Source organism: Myotis daubentonii, chromosome 2, assembly GCF_963259705.1.
Source record: "Myotis daubentonii chromosome 2, mMyoDau2.1, whole genome shotgun sequence".
In the NCBI taxonomy this organism is placed as follows: Eukaryota; Metazoa; Chordata; class Mammalia; order Chiroptera; family Vespertilionidae; genus Myotis; species Myotis daubentonii.
Window position 1 is genome coordinate 127,634,011 of NC_081841.1, and position 18,371 is coordinate 127,652,381.

The following is an 18,371-nucleotide window of genomic DNA, read 5'->3' on the forward strand; positions in this document are numbered from 1 at the left end:
TCCCTTTTCTCCACATTCTTGCCAACATTCGTTTGTTGATTTATTGACGATGGCCATTCTCCCAAGTATGAGGAGATATCTCATTGTGGTTTTAATTTGCATTTCTTTCATGATTAGTGATGTTGATCATCTTTTCATGTCTTTTGGCCACCTGTATACCTTCTTTGGAAAAATGTCTATTAAGGTCCTTTGCCCTGTTGTATGAGTTGCTTATATATTTTGGATATTAACCCCTTGTCAGATGTATCATTGGCGAGTATCTTCTTCCATTGAGTAGGTGTTCTTTAGGTTTTGTTGATTTCCTTCACTGTATAAAAACTCTTTAGTTTAATGTAGTACCGTTTGTTTTTTTCTTTCTCTTTTGTTTCTCTTGCCCAAGGACACATATCCAAAAAAATATTGCTAAGAGTTCTGTCAAAGAGTTTACTGCCTATGTTTTCTTCTAGGAGTTTTATGGTTTCGGGTCTTACAATTAAGTTTTTAATCCATTTTGAGTTTTATCTTGTCTATGGTATAAGAAAGTGATCCAGTTTATACTTTTGCATGTGTCTGTGCACTTTTTCCAACACCATTTATTGAAGAAACGATCTGCCTCCTTTATCAAAGATTAATTGACTATATAGGTATGGTCTTATTTCTGACTTCTCTATCCTGTTCCATTGATCTTTGTATCTGTTTTTATGCCAGTACCATGCTGCTTTGATTACTATAGCCTACCTTGATATCAGGTAGTATGATACCTCCAACTTTGTTCTTTTTCAAGATTGCTTTGATTGTTTGGGGTCTTTTGTGATTTCATATAAGTTTTAGGATTATTTGCTCTAGTTCTGTGAAAAATGATATTTGATATTTTGATTGGGTTGAATCTGTAGATTACTTTGAGCAGTATGGACATTTTAACAATGCTAATTTTTCCTGTCCATCAGCACAGTATACCCTTTCCTTTATTTGTATCTTCTTCAATTTCTTTCTTCAATGTCTTACAGTTTTGCAGGTGCAGGTCTTTTACCTCCTTGCTTAAATTTATTCCTAGGTATATTTTTATGCAGTTGTAGATGGGATTGTTTTCTTAATTTCTCTTTCTGATAGTTTGTTATTGGTGTATAAAAATGCAACTGTTTTCTGAATATTAATTTTATACAACATCACTAATCATGATCCAAATTCATTTATCATTCTAATAGTTTTGTGGTGGAGTCTTTAGAGTTCTTTATATATAGTATCATGTCACCTGCAAATAATGACAATTTTATTTCTTCCTTTCCAAATTGGATGCCTATAACTTGTTTTTCTTATCTGATTACTGTGGCTAAGACTTTCAACTGTGTTGAATAAGGTTGGTGAAAGTGGACATCTTGTCTTATTTCTGATCTTAAGGAAAATGCTTTTAGCTTTTCATTTTTGTATATGATGTTGGCTGTGGGTTTGTAATATATGGCCTTTATTATGTAGAGGGTGTATTCTTTTTTTATTCCCACTTTGCTAAGAGTTTTATAATAAATGGATGCCAGATTTTATTAAATGCTTTTCTTCATCTGTTGATATAAGCATTAGATTATTATCTTTTATTTTGTTTATGTGGTATATTGTGTTAATTTGTTGATATTGTACTATTCTTGCATCCTAGGAATAAATTCCACCTAATTATGGTATATTATCTTTTGAATGTATTGCACAATTCAGTTTGTTAACATTTTGTTGAGGATTTTTGCATCTATGTTCATCAGGGATATTAGCCTGTAATTTTGAATTTTTTATAATAGTTTGAGAAGGATAGGTGATAGTTCTTTGAATTTATGGTAAAATTAACCTGTGATGCCATTCACTCCAGAACTTTGTTTGTTGGGAATTTTTTTCATGTAGTGTTTTGATTTTGTTAGTAGTAATTTGTCTGTTCATATTTTTGGTTTCTTCCAGACACAACCTTGAAAATTTGTATGTCTCTAAGAATTTCTCCATTTTGGGGGGGTTGTCCAATTTGCTGACATATGATTGTTCATAGTATTTCCATCTAATCCTCTCTATTTTTGTTGTGCCAGTTATCACTTCTCTTTCATTTCTGATTTTATTTATTTTGGCTTTTTTTTTCTTGATAAGTCTGGCTAAAGGTTTATCAATTTTATTTATCTTTTCAAAGAACAAGATCTTGGTTTATTTTATTTTGGTCTCTAATTTGTTTTATTCCACTTTTACCTGTATTATGTCTTACTTCTACTCATTCTGGGCTTTCTTTGTCTTTTTTTCTTAGTTCCTTTTGGTATAAGGTTAGATTTTTTTATTTGAGAATTTTCTTGTTTCTTCAAACCGAGGCCTCCTACTATGAATTTTTCTCTTAGAACTGCTTTGGCTGTGTCTAATAGATTTGGAGTCATTGTGTTTTTACTTTTATTTGTCTCAAGGTATTTTTTGATGATCTTGTTAACCCATTTACTTTTTATTAACATGTTATTTAGTCTACACATGTTTGTGTGGTTTTCAGTTGTTGTTTTTCTAATTGATTTTTGGTTTGATATCATTGTGATCAGAAAAGATGCTTGATATGATTTCAGTCTTTTTAAATTCATTGAGACTTGATTTGTGGCCAAATATGTGGTCTCTCCTAGGAAATATACCATGTGCTCTTAAAAAGAATATATACTCTGCTTAACTGGGGAGAAATATTTTAAAATATCAGTTAAGGCCATCTGGTCTAATGTATCATCTGATGCCACTGTTTCCCTTTTTGTTTTGTCTGGATGATCTATTCATTGATGTCAATGGGATGTTAAAGTCTCTTACTACTGTTGTTGTATTAATGTCACCTATTGTTGTTGATCTTTCCCTTTATTTCTGTCAATATATTTATATACTTATTTTCCTCTCTGTTAGGTATATAGATGTTTCCATGAGTTATATCCTTTTGTTGGATTGATCCTTTTATCATTATAAAATGCCCTTATTTGTCTCTTATTACAGCCTTTGTTTTAAAATCTATTTATCTAACTATTTCTACTCCAGCCTTTTTTGTATCTATTTGCATGAGATATCTTCTTTCAAGGAATACCTCTTAATAGAATATTTTCCTCCTTAATGTTCATAAAAATTAAAAATAAAATCTTTAACTAGCAGGAGTATTTAGCATATATGGTTTATCTGAGAACTCAGATTTTTAAAACTTCAAATCAAATGTTTGTCTTTTTTACTGAAGATATATTTTAGCCTTATGTTTACTTTTATTGTCCCATTGTTTAATATTGGTAATGTGAATTTTGTTATTAAAAAAGTTAAATGAATATAGATTTTAGTACATTATTTAAAAATGTACTTGGTGGCTTTGTAAACTGAGGAGCAGAGTGAAGAAGCCCCGTACCATCAAATAGCAACATTTAAAATTATATTAATACTTGTTTGTATTACCTTTATTTAATTATTTGTTCTTTAGCAGTATTGTTTTATTCTGGTTTTTCCCAATTGCAGATCTACAGTGGGTTTTTTTAGCTGCATTTTACTTTACAGACATTTGTAATCTAGTTTAATGTTTTTGAGTGTTTTTACTGTAGTTGATTTTTAATTTCATTCCATTCTGGTATGAGAAGATGCTTGATGTGATTTCAGTCTTCTTGAACTTGTAGAGACTTGTTTTGTGTTCTAACATGTGGTCTATCTTTGAGGATGACCCATGTGCACATTGTATAATCTGCAGCAGTGGGGTGAAATGTTTTTTAAATAGTAATTAAATCCATTTGATCCAGTGTGTCATTTAGAGTCACTGTTTCCTTGTTAAGTTTTATCTGGAAGGTCTATCCAGTGAAGTCAGTGGGGTGCTAAAGTCCCCTACTATGACTGTATTGCTGTTGATCTCTCCCAGAAGGTCCTCTATAAGTTTTTTAATATATTTAGTTGCTCCTATATTGGGTGCATATATGTTTACCAGGGTTATATCCTCTTGTTAGATTGATCCCTTTAGAAATATGTAGTGACCTTTGTTGTTTCGTGTGATGGCCTTCTTTTTGAAGTCTATTTTGTCAGATATGAATATTGCTATCCTAGCTTTTTTTTGTTTACATTTGCTTGGAAAAATTTTTTCCACCCCTTCATTCTCATCGCGTGTGAGTCTTTTGTTCTGAGGTGGGATTCTTGTAGACAGCATATAATTGGGTTATGTTTTTATATCCATTCAGTCACCCTTTGTCTTTTGATTGGAGCATTTAATATGTTTACATTTAAGGTTATTATTGATAGGTACTTATTGCCATTTTAATTCCTTATGCTTATGTTTCTCTCTCTCTGTTCTCATTACAACAGTTCCTTTAGCATTTCTGGTAGTGTTGGTTTGGTGGTGGTAAACTCCTTTACCCTTTCTTTGTCTGGAAGCTCTTTATTTAACCATCTATTTTGAATGATAGCCTTGCTGGATATAGTAATCTTGGTTTCAGATCCTTGCTATTCATTACCTTGAGTATTTCATGCCATTCCCTTCTGGCCTGTAGAGTTTCTGATGAGAAATCAGCTGACAGCCTCATGGGAACTCCTCTGTAGGTAACAAGTTGCACGCTTTTTTTGTTGCCTTTAAGATTCTCTCTTTGTCTTTAATGTTTGGCATTTTAATTATGATGTGTCTGGGCGTGGGCCTTTTTGGGTTCTTCTTGCTTGGAACTCCATGCCTCCTGGACTTGTGTGACTTTTTCCTTCACCAGGTTAGGCAAGTTTTCTGCCATTATTTCTTCAAATACATTCTCTATCCCTTGCTCTTTCTCTTCTCCTTCTGGCTTTTCCATTATGCGAACATTGTTACATTTCATATTGGTTCACAGCTCCCTTAAGCTGTCCTTTGTTTTTTAATTGTTTTTCCTTTTAGTTCTCTGAGTGATTTTTTTCTTCTACCCTGTCTTCTAATTCACTGATCTGATCTTGACTTCCCCTAATCTGCTGTGTATTCCTTCCAATGTGTTCTTTATTATGCTGTTTCATTCTTTCTTTATTATGCTTTTCATTCTTTATTTCCAACTGTTCTTTTTTAATAGTTGCTATATCTTTTCTCATGCTGTTGAGCATCTTTACCATCATAATTCTGAACTCAATATTGGTTAATTTCTTATTTCCATTTTGTTTTGCTCTTCTTCTAGAGAATTCTCTTGTACTTTCATTGGGGCTTGTTTTTTTTGTTTTTTTGTCTCCCCATTTTGGCTGCCTCTTTGGATTTGTTTCTATGTATTAAGTAGATCTGCTATGACTTCCCATCTCTAGTGTAGGACAATGTCAGACACTATTTCTTACTGGCCCTGAGTACCCTGTTTGGGGTTGTCAGCAATCCACAGCTTATGCCTCCCTCTGCTGGGGCTGGGTGCCTTTGGAAAGGACCAAGTTGTGTACCTGGACTGCTTTTTTTTAGCCTGGAGCTTAGAAGGAGATCAGGCAAAGACTCAAAGCCTCCAGAGATCCTCTTCTGCCGGCAGTGTGATTGTTATCAGCATAGATTCACCTTAAACTATCAACCACAGGGTGGGGTTAGAGGTCTTCCAACAGGGTATGGCCATTGCCTTTCCCCCAGGCCAAAACCATCTTCATAGCATAGGTCCCTGGGAGAAACATGTCTGCTGCAGCAGCATGAATGAATGAATCCACACAGGAAACCAGGGTGGCTGCCCTCCAACCTCCAACCCTAGAGCCCTGAACCCTGTACAGTGGGGTCTTGACTTACGAGTGTCCCAACTAATGAGTTTTTCGAGATACAAGCTGTCTCTCGGCCGATTTTTTGCTTTGAGTTGCGAGCTAAAATTTGGGTTACAAGCCAGCTTCAGATACTCCACCGCTAGTTGGCGCAGCGAACGTCACAGTGAACGCCATAACATCAACCCAGCATCACGTGTCTCACTCGTTCACTTTAAGCGGTTAGCATCAGTGTTGTGCTTGCATTTGTGCTTGCAGTTATTTTGCAAAACATCGTTTTTTCAACCATGGATCTGAAGAAAGTAAGTGCGAAGGACAGTGCTGAGAAGAAGCGGATGATGTGCATTGAATTAAAGAAAGAAATTATCGAAAAACATGACCACGGTGTGCGTGTGATCGACTTGGTGAAGCAATACGAGCGCAGCACTTCCACGACCTGCACCACACTGAAGCAGAAGGAGTCGATACAGGCTACAACTCCAGCCAAGGGCGTTAAAATAATTTCTAAACAGCGGACAGCTATCCATGAAAATATGGAGAAGCTGCTAATGGTGTGGTTAACGGAGAAGCAGCTCGCAGAAGATACCGTGACGAAGGCTACAATCTACGAGAAGGCACGAGCTATTTATGCTGATTTGCTGCAACAGGCCCCAGGCACTTCAGTGGACGAGGCATCGGGCGAGCCGTTTAAAGCCAGTCGGGGCTGGTTCGAAAATTTTTAAAAGAGGACCAGCATTCAGACTCCATTGTCAGACATGGTGAGGCAGCGAGCACGGGTATAAAGGAAGGTGACATCAACGAGCTCATCGAGGAACACTCTGAGGAACTGACAACGCAGGAGCTAAAGGAGCTACAGACACGGCAGCACACGGAGGTTTGGCTGGAAATAGATGACACGGAGGAGGAGGAGGAGGTTATCTCTATAAGTGAGATAAAGGAGATGTTGGGAATGTGGGAGAAACTTTCAGACTTTTTTTTTTTAATATTTCTTTATTGTTTTCAGAGAGGAAGGGAGAAGGAGAGAGAGATAGAAACATCAATGATGAGAGAGAATCATTGATCGGCTGCCTCCTGCACACCCCCACTGGGGATTGAGCCCACAACCCAGGTATGTGCCCTTGGCCAGAATCGAACCTGGGACCCTTCAGTCCACAGGCTGATGCTCTATCCACTGAGCCAAGCCAGCTAGGGTGAAACTTTCAGACTTTATTCAAAAGAAACACCCAGATAAAATTGCAACTGGGCGTGCGATGGAGCTATTTAATGACACTTGCCTAACTCATTTCAGAAATATTCTGAAAGGGAGGATGAAACAGATTTCATTGGACAGGTTTTTATCGAAAACTCCTGTAGATGAAAGTGATGAAAGCGTGGCGAAAAGGGCAGAAATCAGCAAATAAGATTCAGTTATTCAGTTATTCAGTTCAGCCTTTCTCCTCCAACTCCATCAGCATCTTTAAGTCATTTGATCTCCAAGGTAAATGCTGTAGATTAAACTTAATAAAACAAGTTTATTGCACTACATTCTATTGTTCAGTATTGTGTTTTTATACAATACTAGAGGCCCAGTGCACAAAAATTTGTGCACTCCGGGAGAAGGGGGGGTCCCTCAGCCCGGCCTGTGCCCTCTCGCAGCCTGGGACCCCTGAGGGGATGACCACCTGCTGGCTTAGGCCCTCTCCCCAGGGGATTGGGCCTAAGATGGCAATCAGACATCCCTCTGGCAGCCCAGCAGCCCTCGGGGGATGTCCACTTGCCAGCGGGGAGCAGGCCTAAACTGCAGTCGGACATCCTTAGCGCTGCTAAGGAGGCAGGAGAGGCTCCCACCACCACCACTATGCCGTCAGCCTGGCTTGTGGCTGAGCAGAGCTCCTCCCATGTGAGAGCGCCCTGACCACCAGAGGGCAGCTCCTGCATTGAGTGTCTGCCCCCTGGTGGTCAGTGTGTGTCATAGTGACCAGTCATACCCAGTCTTTCTGCTGTTATGGTCAGTTTGCATATTACCCTTTTACTATATAGGATAGAGGCCTGATGCACTGGTGGGGGCTGGCTGGTTTGCCCTGAAGGGTGTCCTGGATCAGGGTGGGGGTCCCGCTTGGGTGCCTGGCCAGCCTGGATGAGGGAATGATGTCTGTTTGCAGCTGGTCATGCCCCCTTCAGGGTGGGGGTCCCCACTGGGGTGCCTGGCCAGTCTGGGTGAGGGGCTGAGGGCCGTTTTCAGGCTGGCGAGTGACTGAAGCTCCCAACCTCTCCTTTTTTTCTTTTTTTTTTTATTCTGGGATTTATTTACCTTCTATGGCTGTTACTGGAACTGAGAGCCAGCTTTAGCTCTGAGGCTCAGCTCCAGCTCTGAGACCTCGGCTGCTGAAAGCAGGTATCTGGGTTTGTTTGGCTTCTATAATTGAAACACTGTTGCAGCTCCAGCTCTGAAGCCCGGCTGGCTGAAAGCAGGTTTCTGGGGTTGTTTAGCTTCTATAATTGCAACATTGTTTCTTAGAGTGCAGCTCAAAGGCCGGCAGTGGCAGGCAGGGAACCTTGGCTTCCTCCATCACTGGAGCAAGCAAGCCTCCTGCTCGCTTCAGCTGCATGGCTGCCGGCCGCCATCTTGGTTGGCAGTTAATTTGACTATCACCCTGATTAGCCAATGGGAAGCGTGTCGGAGGTACGGTTAATTACCGTGTTTGTCTATTATTAGATAGTATTGGTTATTTTTAAATACATTTTTCTTATTTAAAAACATTTAATAAAACAATTGCAGTGTTTTTTGGGTGTCTGGAACGGATTAATGGCATTTCAATTCATTGTAATGGTGAAAATTGATTGGACATATGAGTAATTTGAGTTACGAGCTCCGTCACAGAATGAATTAAACTTGTAAATCAAGGCCCCACTGTACTCTCCTCACACAGCTTCAGTCCACTCTGCCCTCCCTCTGCCAGAGTCCAAGGTGAGTGGCTGCACATGAAATTTTGTGTGTTGGTCCTTTAAGAGGGTGCCTGCATTTCCAGCCATCTCTCCCTGGCAGGAAGCAACCCTGCTGCTTTTCACAACCAGATGTTAATGTGCTTTGGGCTAGGGAGCCCAGCTTGGGGTTAGACCCCAGAGTTCTCAGTGGGATGCCCCCACAGCTGAGATATCTCTCCTGAACCTCAGCTGCTGTCTAGCCCAGCCACCCCTTTCACATCTCCACATTTCCTACAGTCTCTATGCGATCTCCACTTTCTGTCCTTGGTTATCAGGGTTCTGTCTAGTTAGTCTTCAGTTGATTTTTCAGGGTGGTTTTTCTGTATTTTAATTGTATTTCCATTTTGGTCCTGGGAGATTGTCAGTGTAGCTTCCACTTACTTTGCTGCCATTTTTAATCTCTATGTAATCCAGTTTCATTTATAAATAGATAGGTGCCCTGAGTTATAAGTAAACTTAAAATTTTTCATCATTTGGACTTGAAGGTAAAATTTAAAATTTATCACTTCAAAATATTCAATAATTTATTCTACATTTACCAGTTACCTACATTTTTTATGATAGTATTTTTATTCATTATTGTACCTTATTCTGATTATAGACTGGTGAGAAGGAATAGCCTTGTTACTTTGTGTTTTTATGTATATGTTTAAATATACAGTATATTTAGATTGAGTATAGATTTTAGAGTATGAAGTGAAAGTAACAAATGCTTTATATATCCCCTAGAGTTTGTCCTAATTGCTTTAAGTAAAGAACTAAATGCTATATCTAAAATATCTTCTTTGACTTGCTGCAGAATGGATATCAAATATATCTTATATTTCACACATTTAAAAAATACCAGCTTACAGTGTTTCTCAGCTATTTCATTTTTGGAGAAAACATTTTGCATTTTCTTAATGCACTCATTGTTAAGCTCAATCAATTAGAGGAATGATCACCAATTGATAGATTAAAAAATATTTTAAAGCCTCATCCAGTTAAGCAAATTTCCAAACCAGTTTCCACCATCTTTCCTTCCAACAAAGGTTAGTATAACTAGTGGCATTACTCCACACTGCTCAGAGAATTCTCAGTGTGTTTTCATTTTTCCTACTCTCCTTTTGGAAGTTTTACCAATTTGTGGGAAATATCAGTTTGCTTCAACTCACCAAGTGTCTTACAAATGTATTCTTTTGGTTATGGACATTCCAAAAACAGAGTAATTATTTCTAGTTCTGGGGATCAGAGAAGACTTTGTAGAGAATATATTATTACTGAGAATTAAGGACATTTAAAGGTGGTTGAGAGGTAGGGATTTCAGGCAAATGAAGGAATATGAGCAAAGGGATTGAAGTTAGCAAGAACAGGGCAGAGAGGACATTCAGGAATTTCTTTGAACTGCAGAATTACAGTAGTGATATAGAAGGTATTTTAAGGATTTTGAATGATAGGGTAAGAAATTTTGACTTCTCTGAAACCAGAAGAAGCTGTTAAAGCTCTGTGAAGGAAGGCCCTGGGTAAGGAGAGCCATGATAAAAGATACACTTTAGAAAAATTGACAGAAATGTTTATGATAAATTTAATGTGGGAAATACTAGAAGGGGAAAGACCAGATAGGAGTTTTTTGTGTACTCCAGGCGAGAGTTCATTGAAGTCTGAACTGAGGTGATGGAACATGGCTCTACCATTGACAGAAATAAGAAACATAGCAAAAAAAAGTAGGCTTCAGAGTAAAGCTTGAAAAATACATTTTAATTTAGTTATTATAAAAATCAGAAAAAGTGTCAGTAGTTTTCATAAAATGTTACATAAATAGAAGTAGCTGGGGATGACAAGAAGTAAATGCCATGAAAACATGGAGAGAGTTGATATAGATTTTAATGAGCCAAATAGTATTTTTTCCTGGCCAGATATATTTTTCAAAATATTTGCTTTAGTTTATTTAAAACTATTTCTATTATTTTTATGTGCTTATGTAGAAATGCATATTTATGAACATGCTGTGATTTGTTATAGGCAAGTGTCAGATTATTTTAGCCTGGTAATATAAACAGAGAGATGAGAAATCTAGATACAGTTATTGGTGTAGGACAGTGATGGCGAACCTATGACACACGTGTCAGAGGTGACACGTGAACTCATTTTTTTGGTTGATTTTTCTTTGTTAAATGGCATTTAAATATATAAAATAAATATAAAAAATACACATCTTTGTTTTACTATGGTTGCAAATATCAAAAAATTTCTATATGTGACACGGCACCAGAGTTAAGTTAGGGTTTTTCAAAATGCTGACACACCGAGCTCAAAAGGTTCGCCATCACTGGTGTAGGAGCTACAGGCAAACCTCAGAGATATTGTGAGTTCAGTTCCAGACTACTGCAATGAAAAGAGTATCACAATAAAGTGAGTTGATTTTGCCTTCATTTTATAAAAAAATGCAACATCTATGAAGCACAATGAAGCAAAACACAATAAAACAAGGTCTGTTAGTGTAAGTAAAAAGGCAGATTATTGTAAGTTATTCTGAGATTTGAAGTATTAATCAGTTTGAATAATTACAAGCCTTTCTTTAATGTGTTATCAGCTGTGTTTGCAAAATCAATACATTGATGGTGGGTCACAGTTTCTGTTTCTTGTTTATATATCAGGCACTGTTCCAGCCCAAAAGATATATAGCAGTGAACAAAATACAGTCCCTGCCTTCCTGAAACCTACATACTAATCGGAAAAATTTAACAAAGAAATACTAAATATAAAACAATTTTTTATCCCAAAATCAAGATAGGTAACTTGTAGCAGTATAGTGATTTTTTATCGATATCATAATTATGAAAATGAAATGCATTAATTCAAATGTAAAGCTTTCTTACAATTCTTAGTATTTTTAAATTATCTTTTCATATTTTGTTTGTTTGTCAATAGAGAGCAGATCATCAAACAGTCTACTGAATTAGTCTGCAGAGCCTATGGCGAAGTGTATACTGCCGTGATGAATCCAGTCAATGAATACAAAGATCCAGAGAGCATTCTACACCGATCGCCGGAGCAAGTGCAGACACTTCTCTCCTGATTATATTATTTGAATGTTAGAAAATTATTGCATCCCTAGAACACTGAAGGTTTTCTTGGTATTTAGTCTGTTAATCTTTACTTTGAAATTTGATAGTTACAGTTTTCTATGTGTCATAATATTGTAAGTCCCCATAATTACTTTCTTTGGTCACAATATTGTGGAATTAAGTAACATACTAGTATGTTGACCTGAATTAGTGTTGCTCCATTTCTACTCTCTATGTAGAGATGCTCTGTTAGCTGTTAGCTACCTCTCCAGCTCTGTAGTGTCCCCTCTATTCTGGAATATGATTGTATGTAGTAGATGAAGTTAGAGGGATTTTTTTTTTACAAGATTAGTTTTAAATTAACTATATGTAAAAAATTAGATTTAAGAGTTAGTAGGAGGATATGACCTAACAAATGTCTCTTTACCTAAAGATTTGTTTGCTTTCTCATTAGTTATGTGAGTATTTAAACAGTGTGAATTCCACTCTGTGTATCCTTGGGCTTAATTCAACGTGAAGTTTAGCACTTAGAATAGGGTTTAGGTGTGTAGCATTCTGTGCTGCATGTAACTCTAGTATTTAAAGATAGATATTTGTTATACAATGTGAACTATAAATTCAACCAGGCACAAATTTTGTCTGATGTTCAAACCAAAGAAATAATGACCTACTCTTAACAGTAGAAGAAAAATGCCAGAGTAGCAATTGCTAATTGACATTAATTGATATCTATCTCCATGGTGGCCCCTTACCAAGAATGATTTGGATTCTCACTTTAGAACTTTACCTATGAGTAATATTGAAAATCACTGTGTATTTTTAAAAAATAAATTTCAGTGTTTCATGTGACCTTGCTTTGTTGGTAAGATTTTGAGAATACTTCTTATTAACAAAATATCTTAATTTCTGGTAAATCAACCAAAAGAAGTCTTAAATTATAAATTAGAAAACCAAAGCATAGGAAAGTTGACTACGTTAAGATATTTTGAAAAGTAGTAAGATAAAATTAACACTTATATTAAAATATACATAACAAATTAGTATTTGCAGGACATAGCCTATTCATCTCTCTGAAATTTATAATTATTTATATTAAATGATTCTCTTGGAGCAAGAAGATTATATATGATCTCCTTTGTATATTTTTAAACTTTTTCCTTCAATAACTTTGTGTAATATATAAAACATAGAAAATAAAGTATGATGTAAATCAAGAGCTTTAATTTTATGTAATTTATTTTTACTAAGAAAAAGATTGCTGCCTTATCATTAGTGAATTCCTTTGTTTTCTAAGAAAAAAAGCATATTTTGACCTTTTACCTAGTTTTCTCAAATAAAATACTAAACTATTTCTAGATCAGTTATCTGCTGTATTTTTATACATTTTATTAAAGTATTTTTAGAAAGTATACTAATAGAAAGGGAAGTACAGTATAGGGTCAAATTGAGATAACTAATGGAAGGCTGATGTGGTGAACGTGGTATTAATATGATCTTGAGATCTAAGTCAAAAAAGGAGATTAAAAGTGTTAATCCATTAGTGTAACACTTTTATTTTCCATATACCTCATAGTTTGGATTTTGAACTGCTCTGATGTGGCATAAGTATAACCTTAGATAATGCCAGCCTTTCCTTCAGAGAGTGAGGTATTTCCCTGGCAAAAAAACTCTGTTTGAACTTTGTTGTATTTTTTCCTCTGGGCCTTTACCGGAACAAGTGAAGATTCAAGTTGAAAATATAACCGAAATTTTAAAAATTAACTATAGGAGCTCAACAGAAGATTTGTGAAGGCAAGAAAAAGAATCAATAAACTTGAAGGTAGATAATTGAGACTGTCTTGTCTGAGGAACAGGAAGAAAAAGTAATGGAAAAAAAACACACAACAGATCCTCTGGGACCTGTAGGATATCATCAGCAGTATACAAGCAATGGGAGTCTCCAAAGGAAAAGAGAGGAAGAAAGGGGCCGAAAGAATATTTGAAGAAATATTGGCAGGAAACTTTCCAAATTTCATTAAAAAACATATATATATATATATATATATATATATATATATATATATATATATATATATATATATATACACACACACACACACACACTAGAGGCCTGGTGCACAAAAATTTGTGCACTCGGGGGGAATGGGGGGTCCCTCAGCTTGGCCTGTGCCCTCTCGCAGTCTGGGACCCCTCGGGAGATAACAACCTGCTGGCTTAGACCTGCTCCTGGGTGGCAGAGGGCAGGCCCAATCCCTAGGTGCAGCCCCTGGTCGGGCTCAGAGCAGGGCTGATTGGGGAGTTGGGGCACCGCCCCCCTGTCATGCACAGAGCAGGGCGGATCGGGAGGTTGCAATGCCACCCTCAGTCACGCTCAGGGTAGGGCCGATTGGGGGGTTGGGGCACTGCCCCCTGTCACACTCAAGGCAGGGTCAATGGGGAGGTTGCGGCACCACCCCCTGTCACGCACAGAGCAGGGCCAATCAGGGGGGTTGGGGCTCCGTACCCTGTCACACACAGGGCAGGACCCATCAGGGGGTTGGGGAGCTCCCCCCTGTCACGCAGAGAGCAGGGCCAATAAGGGGGTTGAGGAGCTCCCCCCCGTCACTCACAGAGTAGGGCCAATAGGGGAGTTGGGGCACCGTCCCCTGTCACACACAGAGCAGGGCGGATTAGGGGGTTGGGGCGCCACCACTGTCACACTCAGGGCAGGGCCGATGGGGAGGTTATGGCTCTACCCCGTCACACACAGAGCAGGGCCCGTAGGGTGGGGGGGGGGGGGGGGCGCGCCGCACCCTGTCACACACAGAGCCGCAAGGTGATCAGGAGGTTGGGGAGCTCCCCCCCATCAGGCACAGAGCAGGGTTGATCAGGGGCTTGGGGTGCCTTCCCCTGTCACGAACCGAGCAGGGCGGATAGGGAGGTTGTGGCCCCGCCCCCTGTCACACACAGAGCCGCAGGGCGATCAGGGGGTTTGGGCACCGCCCCCTGTCACGCTGATCCCGGTGTCAGGAGGCCTCGCGGCTCCGCTGATCCCGGTGCTGGGAGGCATATTACCCTTTTACTATATAGGGTAGAGGCCTGGTGCATGGGTGGGGGCCGGCTGGTTTGCCCTGAAGGATGCCCTCGATCAGGGTGGGGGTCCCCACTGGGGTGGCTGGCCAGCCTGGATGAGGGGATGATGGCTGTTTGCAGCTGGTCACACACCCTTCAGGGTGGGGGTCCCCACTGGGGTGCCTGGCCAGTCTGGGTGAGGGGCTGAGGGCTGTTTTCAGGCTGGCAGGTGACTGAAGCTCCCAATCGCTCCTTTTTTTATTTTTTTTTATTTTGGGTCAGCTTTAGCTCTGAGGCTTTGCTCTAGCTCTTAGGCCTCTGCTGCTGAAAGCAGGTATCTGGTTTGTTTGGGTTCTATAATCAAAACACTGTTTCAACTCCAGCTCTGAGATCCCAACTGGCTGAAAGCAGGTTTCTGGGGTTTTGTTTAGCTTCTATATTTGTAACAATGTTTCAAACTGCAACCTCAGAGGCCGGCAGTGGCAGGCGGGGAACGTTGGAGTCCTCCGTCACTGAAGCAAGCAAGCCTCATGTTCGCTTCAAGCTTCCTGGCTGCCGGCCGCCATCTTGGCTGGCAGTTAATTTGCATATCACCCTGATTAGCCAATGGGAAGGGTAGCTGAGATACGGCTAATTACCATGTTTCTCTTTTATTAGATAGGCTATATATATTTTTTTTTTTTTTCAGAAAGTTCACCAAACTCCAAGTAAAATAACTCAAAGAGATACACAGATATACATCATAAGCTATCAAAAGCCAAAAAATAAGAGGGAATCTTGAAAACAACAAGCGATTTAACCATCATGCATGATTCTCAATAAGATTAACACCTGATTTACCACCAGAAACCATGGAGGCCAGAAGGCATTCATTGGATGATACATTCAAAGTGTTTGAAAAACAAAACTGTTAACTTAAAATTCTATATCCAGTAAAACTGCCTATAAAATTATAGGTGAAACCAAGTCATTCCCAGATAAAAACTATTAGACCTTCCCTATATGAATGTTACAGGGAGTCCTTGAGGCTGAAATGAATTGATATTAGACAATAATTAGAATAAACAAAACAAAGAATAGCAAGGGAACAGAAGACTTCAGTGACACTGTAAAATATCTAGAACTAAGAGATGTCTGTAGAACATTCTACCCAACAATAGCAGAGTACAAATTCCTCTCAAGTATGCATGCTACATTCTCCAAGGTAGATCATATTAGGCCCTAATCTAATTCTCAATAAAATTTAAAAGATTAAAATTATACCAAGTATGTTCTCCAACTACAGTGTCATGCAATGAAAGATCAATAGCAAAGAGAAAATTTGAGAATGCATGAATGTGTAAAAATTAAGACACTCTTTAATAGCCAGTGGGTCAAAGAGGAAATCACAGAGGAAATTAGAGAAAACTTTGAGATGAATGAAACTTGGTGTAAAACAGCATACCAATTCTTGTAGGATGCAGCAAAAATAGTGCTCAGAAGGAAATGTGTAGCCTACGTTAAAGAAAAATAAATAAGTTAACAGAATCTTACCCATATAAAAGGGTAATATGCAAATTGACCCTAACAGTGGAACAACCAGTAATGACCAGTTGCCATGACACACACTGACCACCAGGGGGCAGATGCTCCATGCAGGATCTGCCCCCTGGTGGTCGGTGCGTTCCCACAGAAGGAGCTTCGCTCAGTCACAAGTTGGGCTGATGGCTGTGAGCGCAGCAGTGGTGGCGGGAGCCTCTCCCACCTCCTCGGCAATTGGACATCCCCTGGAGCCTCCTGGGCTGTCAGAGGGATATCTGACTGCCAGTTTAGGCCCGATCCCCTGGGGAGCTGGCCTAAGCTGGCAGGTGGACATCCCCCGAGGCATCCCGGACTGCTAGAGGGCACAGGGAGGGCTGAGGGTCCCCCCCCCAGTGCACGAATTTTTATGCACTGGGCCTCTAGTCTTACACCATGAAAAACTAGAAAGAGAAGAGCAAAAGAAATGGAAAGAAAAAAGGAAATAATAAAATTACAACAGACAGAAAATATAGAATGGAAAAATATTTTAGCGAGTGGATGTGCTAACCATTCTGCAACACATGTGGAGATGTGCTTGAATACAGATGTTTGAACCCATAAAAAAGATGTTTAAAAATTTTCTTACACAGCCTATTGAGAAGAATGTTATTTTTGAGACTTTATAGCCTGGACTGACCATTATGTCTGTATACATACAGACAAGTGTCTAAAGACACATGTAAGACAATGTTTCTAGGAGTGCTTCCTGCTCAGTCAGTTTGAGAATAATGTTATATCAGTTATTGGGCGTGCTTACCATTAAGTATTGCATGTAGAAAGTTGTTTAAATATATATGTAAAAATATAGAATAGGAAAGTTGTTTTTTTAAAAGATTGAAAAAATTGTCTATTCTTTTGCTAGGAAATATCAGAGAAGACTCAAATTATTAAAATCTGGTGTGAAAGAGGAGACATTACTCTGAAAATACATAGGATAACAGAATTATGCATAATTACATATCAACAATTAGATGATTTAGATGAAATGGACAAATACCTATACAAACTCAAACTAGATTCACTCAAGGAGAAATAGACTCTACTAGTAAATTATAGTGAAGAGATTCAATCAGTAATCTATACATTTTGAACAACAGCAAGAAGCTCAGGACCAGATGGCTCCATTGGTGAATTCTACAAAATGATGAAAGAATTCATAATACTAATCCTTATCAAATCTTCTAATATTAAGTCTTTCAATCCACAACAATATAATGTCTTTCCATTTATTTATTCACCTCTAATTTCTTTCAACAGTGTTTTGTAGGTTTCAGTGAATAAGTATTTCACTTCCTTGCTTAAATCTATTCCTAACTATTTTATTCTTTGTGGTGCTACTGTAAATGGAATTGTTTTATTAATAAACCCATATAGCTATTGTCAGTTGATTTTTCACAAGGCTGCCAAGACCATTAATGGGGGGGAAATAGTCATTTTAGCAAATGGCACTGAAACAACTGGAAATTCACAAGCAAAAGATTCAAGTTGGCACCCGACCAGCATGGCTCAGTGATTGAGCATTGACCTATTAACCAGGAGGTCACTCTTCAATTCCTGGTCAGGGCACATGCCTGGGTTGTGGGTTAGGTCCTCAGTGGGGGGCGTGCAGGAGGCAGCCGATCAGTGGTGCTCTCTCATCTTTGATGTATCTCTCTCTCCTTCTCCCTTCCTCTCTAAAATCAATAAAATTATATTTCAAAAAAAATATTCAAGTTGGACCCATATCTCATACCATATACAAAAATTAAAATGGATAAAATATTTAAATATAAGTTTTTATAAAAATTATAAAACAGTAGGAAACAGATGTAAATCTTTTGGTCTTGTGTTAGGCAATCAATTTTCATCTTTTATATAATATGAAATTAAAATAAATATATAAGTAAAAAGCAGAGTTACATAATAATGCTAAAAACTTGGCAACAAGTCAGTTTTCATATTTAGTTAAATATGCTATTTAAAATATAGATAGGCCTCCATATGGTTATTTGGAGGCTACAACTGTATTTAAGCACAACTAGCTTGAAAATACATATTTATATCTCCTCAAAGAGAATGTGCTTTTGGAGATACTATAATTATGTATTTTTACAAATCTAA

At 38.3% G+C, this 18,371-nt stretch overlaps 1 protein-coding gene across 2 annotated transcripts in view; it reads left to right on the forward strand.

The window, feature by feature from the left end:
- Window positions 1–12,876, forward strand: part of COG6 (component of oligomeric golgi complex 6) — a 119,588-nt gene extending 106,712 nt beyond the window's left edge. Inside the window, exon 20 of one of the 2 annotated variants that reach the window (XM_059684507.1) lies at window positions 11,524–11,663. Coding sequence is in view for 1 of the 2 variants with exons in the window: in XM_059684506.1 (XP_059540489.1) it covers window positions 11,524–11,671 (148 nt within the window). In the remaining variant the exon portion in view is untranslated. Of the gene's footprint in view, window positions 1–11,523 lie in introns of both variants that reach the window. The other variant, XM_059684506.1, reaches the window with a different exon arrangement.
- Window positions 12,877–18,371: the final 5,495 nt, after the last annotated feature.